The 12177-nt window shown below is 46.2% G+C and overlaps 1 protein-coding gene across 1 annotated transcript in view; it reads right to left on the bottom strand.

Annotated features, from left to right (window-relative positions):
* Positions 1-1231: 1231 nt before the first annotated feature.
* Positions 1232-12177, bottom strand: part of TMEM86A (transmembrane protein 86A) — a 30672-nt gene continuing 19726 nt past the window's right edge. The window contains exon 3 of the mRNA XM_072865522.1: positions 1232-8218. Within this exon, the coding sequence (XP_072721623.1) occupies positions 7791-8218 (428 nt within the window). The 3' untranslated portion in view covers positions 1232-7790. The remainder of the gene's footprint in view (positions 8219-12177) is intronic.

The raw sequence follows: 12177 nt of genomic DNA, 5'->3' as shown, positions 1-12177 counted from the left end.
TGAAAGAGCTGGCTGTAGAAGGTAAATCTTGAGATCCGGAAGGGTCCAGGAACTTCACTGCTGGTGGCCAAGACTAGATAAGGAATTACAGAATATCTGAACCATTGAAGGATCAACAGATTGACAGATCAATATGCATGTATATACATTGGTGCTGGTTCTTCTAATTAGAGTGAATTCTTCCAGGAGCCAGTTGTGCAATAAAAGCAGAGCAGCGGCCAGCCACAGACACGCACTCAGTCTGACAATATTTTGCCACCTTTGTTCCATCTGGAGCTAGGAAGGAGGTATGAGGAAACAGGATGCTCCTCCCAGCAGGCCTCTAAGTTTTTGAAAGGAATTGTAAAAGACCAAATTAAAGAAAGAGGAAAGTAGCACTCACTTTTGCCAGCCGTTAACCCCTTTAGGATGCTTTGAAAAGAATTTGGTAGTATTTCTGCCTGGTACTGTTTCATTCTCACATCAGGAACCACCCCACTTCAGAAAGGGAGTATGAAGGAGTCTCTGTTAAGCCTGCAAGCAGATCCATTTAATGGACTGGGAGCAGTTACACACTCTGTGTTTCTATGCTATAAATCCTTGAAACCTGTCCCACTGGTGACAGATGGCCTGGTTCGGGATTAATGAAACCAAATATCTGTGCCGCTGCATCAAACAGCTGAAGAAACTGGCATCAGATCCCCAACCAGAGACAAATGTCCATACTACCCTACTTTTTCCTCCTGAAAATTTTGCTGGGGCGGGGGGGAAGAGAGACTTGGCCATTTGTGTGGGATTTCTGGGCGGTGAACAGCCTTCCCAGAGCAATCCTTTGCAGCAAGCTGCCTTCTCCCTGGAGGTGTGGACAAACGGCCATTGTATGTGGGATCGGCTGTAGCAGCAAGGGGCGAGCGCGCTTCAGAGCTCCGCATTCCAGGGCACCAGGGACGTGTTGCAACACGAGCTAGGTGCCATCGTCGCGGTGGTGCCCGGTCAGTTTGTGTTGGATGTGCTCTGTGGGGTGCACGTGGATGTGTTTCAGGGTTCCCCAGACAGGAGTACGGTTAGTGTTAGCTTCAGCGGGGCGCTGGGTAGCTCCAGGGCAGAGCCACACGACTGATGGGCATAGCAGTGACACAAAGCTGCCTGCCACAGAGGTTCAGTTGGCTACATACTCCATGCTGAAACTGTCACGGAAACAGAAAATGAGCAAGGGGACATTGTATCTGCACAGTAAAAATACCCAGTAAATTAATATTTTAATTGCTGTTACACACAGAAGAAATGAGAAAAAAAAATACATTCCAAACAAAGAATTAAAATAGTAAAATCAGCATAAAAACGTGTTAAGAAAAGATCCCAGATCAAGTGGCCGTACTGCATGTGGTGACCTTTACAATCACAGTAAAGGAAGTAAGTGCTAGAGACTTTCAGACGTGGCAAAATGCTTGACTCCCTGGGGGAGAGCAGCTGCTTGGGTCACATCTTTCAGTGCACTCTGCCTGGAATGCGTGGGAGAGGGGCTGGAGCGAGAGGCTCGCATGGGTACAAGACATGGTGACTAGTGTTCAGGACAGACCAGCCAGTCTGCGGCCTCAGCCAGGCAGAACTACCGCTTACCCCACGGCATTTTCTTTTTCCTTCCTTGTTTTTTTTTTGTTTTGTTTTGTTTTTTCTCATTTTTGGCGTTTTATTTAACAAAGCGTCGGGTTCTGCTGGCCTGACCCTGCCAGCACCGTAGGCTTGGAGCAAGCCTCCCCCGGTGAACTGGGAGCAAGGCCTGGTCCAGCAGGAGCCTGCACGAGCAAGGTCTAGGTACGTGTGTTTGTACTGATTCAGCACCAACGGGCTGGCTTTGGTTTCTTGCTTTTTATCTGTCAGGAGAAGGTTTCTTTTATTTCCTGATGTGCTCTCTGTCCTTTGACTGATGCAAATTGGCCCAGTCCTGCTCCCACTGCAGTCTCGGTGGCTCAGCCCCTGCATCCCTCTTGTACGAGACTGGCCTTGTGCTTCAGCCTCACTGTTGAGCCGCCACACCACTCCCGTAGCTCATCCTACAGCAGCGTAGTGTCACCACAGAAACAATACAAGCCACAGAAGTTTTGCCATTCCTGCCAACTGGCCACCTTTTTTCATCTGTAGTCTATCTAGAGTTGTATATTTTTATTCTTTACAATAACAGCAAAAATAAAATAACATTAATAAAATTTCCTCCAAACTAAGAAAACTAAAACCCATCAAACATTTTAAAGAAACTGTAAAAATTTGCATTGTATTTGCTTCTGAGTTCATATTAAGATAAGATTTTACTGCAGCTGCTTCAAAATTGTGGTCCGTTTCACATGCACACAGCTCACGCTCCTTGGTGTGCAATTCCTCGCCTTCATTTGTGTTTGTACAGCAGCTAGTGCTACCAGAACTAAGTAGTTTCTAGCTGTGGTCCAGACTTGAAATCAGTGAACAGTGACATTTTTATGCTAGTTGAGAACACGGTGATGGTTTAGAGCTATATTTCTAGATCAACTTTTGTTCTGGGCCCTAGGACTAGTGGTACAAACATTTCCTTCACTACAGAACCTGCTATTTCTTTGATTCAGGTGAAAAGTAAGTAATTCAAGAAGGATGTGCTGACCTTATTGATTCCATCAAGGCCTTCCCTCTCTGCTGATTTTAAAGCCAGTAAAACTTACAATCACAGAAATTAATTCATTAATTTCATTCATCCATGAAACCTAGCTGACCTTCTGCAGAATGAAGGTCAAACAGAATAACTTCATTTTCTGTTCCAGTCTTTTCAACAGCCATAGCAGATTGTGACAGCACTGTGTTTTGGCTGGATTAGATTTATTCTAGCTAACAGTCAGGGATAGGACCAGACTGCAAAATTTGGATGCAAGGTTGACATCTAAAAATTTGGTTGAGGCTTTTAGAAGAACTAAAAACCATATGCAAAACTGAAATTAGAGTTCAGACTTTTAAGCTAAACCCTCCTCAGAGTTCAACTGCAGCTGAGCCCATCCTGTTAACCATTATGAATAAATATTTTGCATTTGCTTTCCATCTGATGCAAAGTGAAAAGGCAGTCACACATTCCATGCTTTAAGAGAAGTCCTGCAGATCCCTAAAAGCATTTTTAACACTAAGGTAGGATAATACTTGGGACTTATATAGCACTTTACATCTTCAAAGCGCTGTATAAGCATTAATCCTCACAGCATCCTTGTGAGGTAGGTAAGTGTTGATACCCCCATTTTAGAAATGGGGCGAGGGCCTGGTCCCCTGCTGTTGTAACTTGGCATAGCACTGGCTCTCATACACTTGTGCCTTTTTACACCACATGAGGACCTGGCCCCAGAAAATTTAAGTGACTTACCCAAGGCCACAAAAGGAGCAAGCATGGATAAAAGGCAGGAGAAGTACCCAGGAAGACTTCTGTCATGAGAAGTCAGCAATTTCCCATCATCTTCCAAGAATGCAGTTATGATGCCTCTGCTTAAAAGAGCCCCTGTCTGTATCCAGAAACCAAGCAAGAGAAAGAGGCACCTGCCACTGAGCTTTACAGTTGCTGTTTGCTTTGATCCACTTCTTCCAGAACAGCTCCCAAAATTACCATGAGAGCAAGCTGACAACATACAGGTGTTAGTGTCAAACTATGGGACTGGAAAACTTTGAAGAGCCACTACAAAATTCTGCAAAGCTTGTCCTGGGAATTTTATATACTTGTGTAAAAATATATCCATTACCTCCACTGATTACAACAGGAAACCTTCAGCAATCTACTTATAAGCCATGTTAGAGTAATTCTTAAACCTATCAGTCTTACAGTTGCCTCAGTATGAAGGAGTAAGAAGCCAGGTATTAAGCACGAATACCATTTTCTTGGTAGAGTAGGAGTAAAGCTGTTAAAATCCTCTGGCTTTGCTCTTCTCAACCTGCCATTTCTACACCAGCTTCACCCTGCTGACATCAGTGTGACTGGCACAGCCCTGAAGCATTACTAGCATTTAAAAACCAGATGCAATTAGCATTGCTTCTTTGACTTCATTGGGAGTTCTATGTGAGGAGGATCTATCTACAGAAAGAAAGGCAAGGGTGAAATAAATGTGCTACATCTTTTATTTGTCCAAATAAGGAGCCAAAGGATCTCCAAGAGGGTGATAACTACAGAAAGGAAAGAGAGCAAAAGTAACTGGACCATGTGTGTAACCTCAAGTGACCATAGATGGGAACTGCAGAGGGGTGTTGGAATACAGCAGTGTGAAAAGGAAGCCTCTGTACTTAGCAAGCAAAGGCGCTGATACTGCTGGGGCTAGGCACACTACACCGCTGGGGTGCTTCATTCCCTCTGTAATGTCCCTGGGCCAAAGACTGGGTGCTTCTCAAAGACTGTACCCTTGAAAAGGAGAAGAACGGATCAAGCCTCACAGTTTTACAGTGCAAAGAAACAAGAGGAAGGTCCACAAAGGCAGTGCCACGGTCACATTGTTCCCACTTCTTGTTTGCTCCCTTTCAAAGTGAAGATTGCCCTTGCTGGGCTTGAGGGAACAGTTTTAATCCCAAGAAAAGGTATTTAGCAGACTGTCAGCAACTGCTTAGTGTTTCTCAGGGTTTATGAAACTCAGTATTGTGTCAAATCAGTGTCCACAGCAGCTGGTCTCTTCCCAGCAGGAAAGACCCTCAAGGAAAATGGTCTCATTCAAGTAATATGGATTAAAAGGAGGAATGCAGAGCAGGAGAGAGATTCTGAAGATTGAGAGACTTCCGCTGGCAAACCTCTGAGCCCGCCAGGACTCTCCCTGACTTCGTATGCTGAGGGCTCTGACTCACGTTCCAGGGAAGGCTGAAGCCATTGCAGCACTGGGACAGAGCCAGCGTGGCTGGCCAGGATGCATCCCAGCCAGCCCGCTCCAGGTGAGGGGACAGCTGGGGAGCAATAGCCCACTTGGGCTGCACATGTTTCTGCTGTCCCAGCGAGAGCCACCCAGAGACCTCTGCCACCAGAAACTGCACCTCTGATGGCCAGCGGAGAGGAGAGGGCAGGCCTCCTAATTACACTTAAAAGATCCTTTTCTGCAAATATCCAGTGGCTGATGGTGGAGCAGGATAACAAAGCAAGCCACGATGAAAAAGCACGCAGAAAAGCAGCTCAGCCATCTTCAGGAAATTGAAGACTACTCATTTCTAGAGGGGAAGAAAGAGAAAATCAAAATTCTAACTTTTAAATAAAGGTTACTTTATCATGCACACACATTTTCCTCAAAGCAAAGGGAAGCTCCGGGTGTGGGGGGCTCCTCTGAAGAACTGCCAGCTAAGGACTGAGTGTTCTGGACTGACCCATGACAAGGAGCTGTAAACCAGACTGAAATGTGCTGTTTGCTGACCTGCTGGGAGGACAGTGGGGTTCACCCCAAATGCTTAGATTTCCTCTTAGCTGGGTCAGTCTGTTGCAGGAAGAGATTTGCAAACAGTCAAGCTGAGTAACAGCAGGTGACATCCGCAGAGAGCTACACTGCAGGGTTCAAGCTGCGGCCAGGAGATAAGCAATGCTGATGAATGAAGATGTTTTATGGCTCTAAATTCCCTTACCAGTTTACTCCAGACAGGCCCTGGTGTGCCAGTGAATGAATACTGACAATATTACACAACAGCATTAAAGGGAAGAGATTACACAGGGCTGTGCTATTTACAATGCTTTCCCTCTCAATAATGTAGCCGACCTTTCTGATCTCTGTCTGAAAAGCAGCAGATGACTCCATGGGGTCAGGATGGTTAACCTAGATTTTTGTAATGCTGGCTGCATTTGCACTAATGCAGAAGCCATGGGGAGGCAATACCTATTGCACACCCCGTCCCACCACGCAAGGCTGGGGAGGAGCACGACACCCACTTAGCACCTCTCAACACCAAGGGAAAAGCTAGCAGGGTTGGTGGGGTTGCCTCAGCTGCCCCCTGACCCTGCCGCACTCCTCGCAAAGAGGAATTCCTTCTCTGCCGACTGTGCCAGGGACTCAGTGCCAGGCTTTTGCCTGGAATGGTCTGGGTATGTTAGGTATGGAGACCGTGGTGATTTTCAGCCCACGAGGCTGGTCTGGAGGGCTGCCCCTCCTGTTCGCTCTGCCCCTGTGAGCATCGGGGCATGCATGCATTGGGCCATGTATGTTGGGGCATGCATGGATTTGAGTCGTGCAGTCTGTTTTGGTTGTCCCTGTTTAACTGCAGGTTTGAAGAGGTGCAGAAACCCCCAGCAAGCTTCCTTTGCACACCTGAGTGCACTCATGTCTTAAAACAAGCCATTGGGGGAGCATCTCAGCCCATGGGAACAGCCCTAGGATGGACAGAAGGAAAAAGCACATTCAAGATCATTTCAAACAGAAACAGAGCTTGCTGTTAGATATCCTAAATAAGAGGAAAAAATACACATATGATCACAAATGAACTTGGATTAAAAATCAGGGTAACATCTTCCTAGATCTTTTTAAGAGAGTCTGAAGTCAGAAGTAATCTCGCTTCAGCAGATTGGCAGACAAACCAACCAAAGAATTTGGATCAGAATTAAACAGGTTTTCCCAGCCCTATGGCTCTCCCATTCTCACTGCGTCCATGTGAGTTCGAGAAGGAAGTGGCAGGCACTTCAAACACACAGGACAGTGCTTTTCAGGAAGCTCTGCTGAAAAGGGGCTTTCCAAAAACAAGTGGTGCAAAGCTGATTGTTTACCACCAGCTGGCAAAAAACAACAATCTACATCCAAAATCAGGGCCTTGACCACAGGAAATGCTCACACAAAGATTTGAGAGATACTGCAAGCAGCAGTACTGTAAAGCTTAATGAGTCTATGGAATATTATTTGTTAGGATACTGGGGAAGAAAGGCATAAAGGTTAGATTCTTGTCTGCCATACTAAGGACAATTAGGACATACATTAGTAAGACACGTGCTCAAAGTCCTGCTGTAAAAATCAAAGTTCCTCATGTGCCCATGACATCTCAGCTGTCACTAGTGGCTGCAGACACCGTGTAACTGCGCACGCATGGCGGGGGAGAATGTACTGGCCTGGCTACCTAGATGTCCCTGAAATCCCATGAAACTCCTAGTTCTGCCACACGCGGCAATGCTGACAGGTACCTGCAGACCTGCCCGGGAGCAGCAATCAGCTGCGATCAAAGCATACAGCACTGCATGTCAGCGCACCTCTTGCTCTGTGCTCTCTGCTTGGTGTTTTTCTTTCATTCTGGTTCTGCTGGGGGCTGCCCCCCATGGTGTCGTTGACTCCACAGCTCAGCCCTCATCTGGATATGCTGTTTTTACTCTACCTCCAGGCTTCCTTTCAGCAAAGGCAATAGCTCCAGTTTGCGTACTGAGTTTGTAATGCACAAAAAGAGACACAAATCAGTTAAATTAATTTTTACCTATGACTTTAGCAGAGATCTGTGCCTGTCTGCCTACTATTGAAAGCAAGTCTTCTAGCACAGTGCATGGCCAAACCTCCTTTCCATCTGCCCTCCTCTTCCCAGACATTCAGCATCAGTTTCAAGACAAATAAGTAAAATGCAGTAGTACACCACTTCCAAGGAGGAAAAGTTGAATGAGTAGCTACTTCAGGGACAGTCTAAGCTTTCTGATGTGGACTCCACACTGAAGTAAGCTGTATTCAGAGAAAGCCATTCAAAAAAAAGCCCCAAAGGTAGTGCTTCAAAGAAGCAAAATCAACATCACCAATGTGCCTAGAGAAATGGAGATCTCTCTCAGGGGTGAATGCAGCTACAGCACCTGAGATATAACCCACATTGTTCACAGACTATTGGCACTCCACCTAGCTCCTCTTTCTGAAGTCCTCTTCATCTCTGCTCTCTACAGCTGACAGTGCAATAAGCATTTGGGCTGCATAGTAAGTAGCCATGATGATGAAGCGCGAGTAGGGCACGGGAAAGCAGAACTTGTTAAGTGCAATGGTCAGATCCGACACCATGAACAGCATCGCACCAATGCAGGCCGAGAGCTTGGTCCATGTCCAGAGGTCATTGCACAGCTGCATGCCGGCGACCGCTCGCCAGCCCATGAAGCCAATCAAGGCAATGTAGACAGCTACCAGGTAGGTGAACGGGCCTGAGAGGTAGGAGTACAGGAAGGCATAACAGGAACTGGAAACAAGGCCCATCAACAAGCCGGCTTTGAGGTCCAAAGGCTTCATGCCGAAGGCTGAAGAGTACAGGATGTGTGTGATGGCAAACATCAGCAGACCTGGAAAGAGGCATTGACATAGCAAGTGTGACCTTTCATCAGTGACTGGCAGTTGGTAGCAGAAGAAAATACGTGGCTATACTGGGTTTTAAATATACCACAACAAGCACAGACTTAGATGTACTTGCAGTGTTACAACCCTTAACACTTTAAGTGGGAACCATACTGGCCACTTGGGACCATTTTAATATAAAAATCTGGGCACAGATCAGCCTTAGCACCAAGCTCCCGCCCTAAGAAAAAGCCCCAGCGCATCTACGACTGCAGCCAAGTACAACTCTGTTGTGATGCAAGCCTTTTTGCTGAGAGGCCAGGTGAACTAAGCTGCTGCAGAAGGAACAAAGCTTGTTTTTCAGGTGGTTCCTTCCCCCCCTGCTTTGGACAGAAGGGTGGGGGCAAGGCAGACCAAAGATCACCCCCTCTAACTATCCGAAGTGTTTTGCTCATAGGTCGCATGGAACAGGAAGGCTGGAATCAGAGCAGTGTAGGAACAAAATGTGAAAAAAGATACCAATCCCTCCGAACCCAGACACAAAGTCTGACTGTATTTAGCCAGAAACCCAAAGGCACTCAGGGACTAAATCTGGCTTCTACTCCATCTCTGCCTATAGCTAGGAGAAACCTAAGCTGGAAGAAAGCAGCTGGCATATTTCAGGGACTGCACCAATGTGATCTGCCAACAATTTTATGGCTATTTGCAAGATTCAGATGAACCTTAGCTGGAATCAATCAGTGAAAACAAAATGCCAGCTTCCCTTTGAAGTGCAACACCCCTGAAAAATGCCAGATGTGGGTGTTAGAAGGTACCACCCATATGTTATTCACTTGCCACTAATCCATTTGACAAAAAGTATCACAATGTGTTGGCACAGCTGCTGACTACTAGTTACGCCAATTGTAGACAATGAGTCCAGCTCCTCTGGTCCTCTTGTTCCCACACCAACACATGGTGCAGCTGCAGGCCGTCCCACTTTATCCTGGCAAGGTTATTACAGTAGCTGGAAGTTTTCATGCATCTCTAAAGCATGAAATGGAGAAAAGGATCTGGGAAGCTGAGTCCTCCAGCAGGACCCTTGTTTACATTTAAAGCATGATGCTGTGGTGTAAAGGGCAGTCACTAAAACCTGCTGCTGGCAGACATTTCTTCATCCTAATACTCTTGTGTTGAGGCAGCTCAAAGAAGGGGAAGTGTCTCCTTGCCTTTGAGGAGGACCAGATCGGACATCCACTGAAAGCTCAGCCATGGTGGGATGAGAGAGGAACCCCGCAGGAGGGAGGGGGCTGGTGGGGATCTGGTCTGCAAGGTGAGGCTGGAGAAAATGGACGGTATGAAGGGGAAGGAAGAGAAGTGCAACGGAGGGCAATGAGAAGTTGATGTGTCACAGAGCTATTACACATCATGGGCACAGCACTGAGGAAACTGAGGAGGGATTTAGGACAAGAGCTGTTTATAGTGTTATAGTGCAGGAAAGGTTAGAGCCCTGGGGGCGGTCAGGAGAAGAAGGTTACTTTGCCCTAGCAGTGAGGAGTGGTTTTTCCTTCAATGGCATTATATGAAGAGTTCTGGGACAGGGAACTGAAGAATGTGTTGTCTTTCATGCAGGCAGCTGGCAATGAGGAGGAGAGGAGGACAGGATATGGCAGCCAAGCAGAAGCCCAGAAAGGCAGGAGGAGTTTTGTGATATGTAGTGAGGCTAGTCACAAACAAGAGAGTCAGCTCCCAGATTTGCTCATTCAACACCCACAAATCAAGCCAGGAACTGGGGAAACCTGTGACGGCTGCACAGGGAGAGGGGTGCATTTCCCTTGCGTTTCTCAGCCTTTGGCTCAGCCCTCCCAACCACATCAGGCAGATTAGCCCTTCTCCTCTCTGTCCGCTTCCTTCCCCCTCCCTGCCCCTGGACTTTCCCCTCAGGCTGGCAATAAGTCCTTTTTGTTAGTCCCTGTCTTCTTCACCAAATGCATAAATTGTTTCTAAGTGCCTGCTATCAAAGGAGGTGGATGTTAACACTGTAAAGTATCTTCTACATGCAGTAAGACACTAGTCAGAAAATAGCATGTTATTAGTGGACTGAAACAGCAAAAATGAAAAAAAGTCAAGTGTGCCAGGAGTAGGTTCCCAGGCTCTCACTTCCCTATAAAGTAATGAACAAATGTCCTTTTATAAACTCATTGTCTCAAAAGCTATTCAAATCAGCCCAGTTCCCAACCCTTTTTTTCAGCCTAAAAGCCATAGAAATTGAACAGAAAGTACATTTTTATCTAGTATTTCCTCTTATTCTCCTGAAATTTCAAATTCCCACAAGTGATGATGTCAAAAGGTTTAATATTGTCAGTTGTCAACAACAGCAGCCTGCTGAGTTTTAAATAGGAGAAAATATGTTTTGCAGGAGAGGTGAAGGATGAAGTGGGGTAATGCACTTCATCTGCTAACAGCTGAAATGCAAATGTTAACACTTCACTACAGAAGATGGTAGCTTGGATTAGCACAGACTGAGGCAGGCAGGAGACAGCCAGGATGAAGGCTGAGATTTTCAAAATGTTCCAAGAGAGCTTTTCTTCTCCTTAAGAAGAAAAATGTGTCTAAACCCACAAAGCAACACTTCTCAGTTGTGAGACAAGGGTCAAAAATCCAACTTATTTGCAGATTAAAACACATTAACCAGATACTGAATTGCCATGACTGGTTGACCTTCCTCTAGCACTAAATTGGAGAGGGGACTCAGAGATATCCCAGCTATGTGGGAATGGAGAAGCTCAGAACAGTCCATGTACGAAAACAGTCATGGTAAGAATCAGGCCTTGAATGTTTTCCAAGCCACAGCTCAAGGAGCAACTCCAGGAGGCAAAAACGAAGCACAAGCAGTCAGGCTGAGGCGAACTGTGCTGAGACGGGTACCCCTGTTAGGAGGAGGCCCATCAGTGGGAATGCCAACACTCAGCACAGAGGGGATGGCACCCCAAGAGAAGGCTGGAGCTCCTCAGCAACATGCCCAAGGTTTAGCCGGATAGATCCAGTCCTCAGGGCCTAATCTAAACCCCACCAAAATCAGTAAAAATTTTTACATGAACTTTTAATGAGATTGGGATAAGCCCTTGGGAAGCAGGATTAAAACCAGATTCAGAGCATTTGGCCTTTCATATCTGGCATTTCACACACTTCCCTCTCATAAAGAAAGAGCTTGTGGGAATCCCAGAATAAAACTAAATACATGAAAGGGGGAAAAAATAAGCCTTTGACTTTCAGAGCCGACAACAGCACAAGTCAGAAAAGTTCCCACATCTCATCACATTTTCCAGTGGGACAGTCACAGCAGCCAGTTAATGGTGGGTGTTACGTGAGAGCCCTGTGCTGGTTAAATTAACTACAGAAACCCCACCAGTCAGTTTAGTGAAGGACTCAACTGCTGCTGATTTCTTGTGACAGTCCAAGGCCAGGGAGAGTGTTGCTGCAGGCAGGTTCAACGTGGCTTTAAATGATTAATCTAAATCATTATGTTCTAGTCTGCAAGCTGGCAAAATAAAACAAGCTTGTTTTGCTCTGAGACATGTGGATTTTTCTGTAGAGAAAACAGGCCATTGTGGTAAGGTTTGTCCTTGCTTCCCCATCATTTACATGTCTTGCAAAACAGACATGTCTTGTACAACAGGCTGCATGATTCATACTGATGAACCTGCAAGTAGGACAAGATTTCTGATGCTTTGGTTTCTAGCATCCACTTAAACACCTCTCCCAGGCTACGGGCTTGTCTATCAAACATAAGGGTACTCTCCAGCTGTTCTCCACTGAGGACCTTTGCACCATGTGTCCTATTTCTGATCCTTGTAGTGAAGGGCTGACAGATCTCCCTGCAGAGAGACAGGAGGTAGATACTTCCCATACCTTCATGGGAGGTGCCGAATGCCATAAGCATTTCCTTCTCTTCCCCAGGGATTCTGCCCATGTCACCTTCCCAGCT

The sequence above is a fragment of the Ciconia boyciana genome, chromosome 6, assembly GCF_034638445.1.
Source record: "Ciconia boyciana chromosome 6, ASM3463844v1, whole genome shotgun sequence".
Lineage (NCBI taxonomy): Eukaryota > Metazoa > Chordata > Aves > Ciconiiformes > Ciconiidae > Ciconia > Ciconia boyciana.
This window is presented reverse-complemented; position numbering and strand designations above follow the sequence as displayed.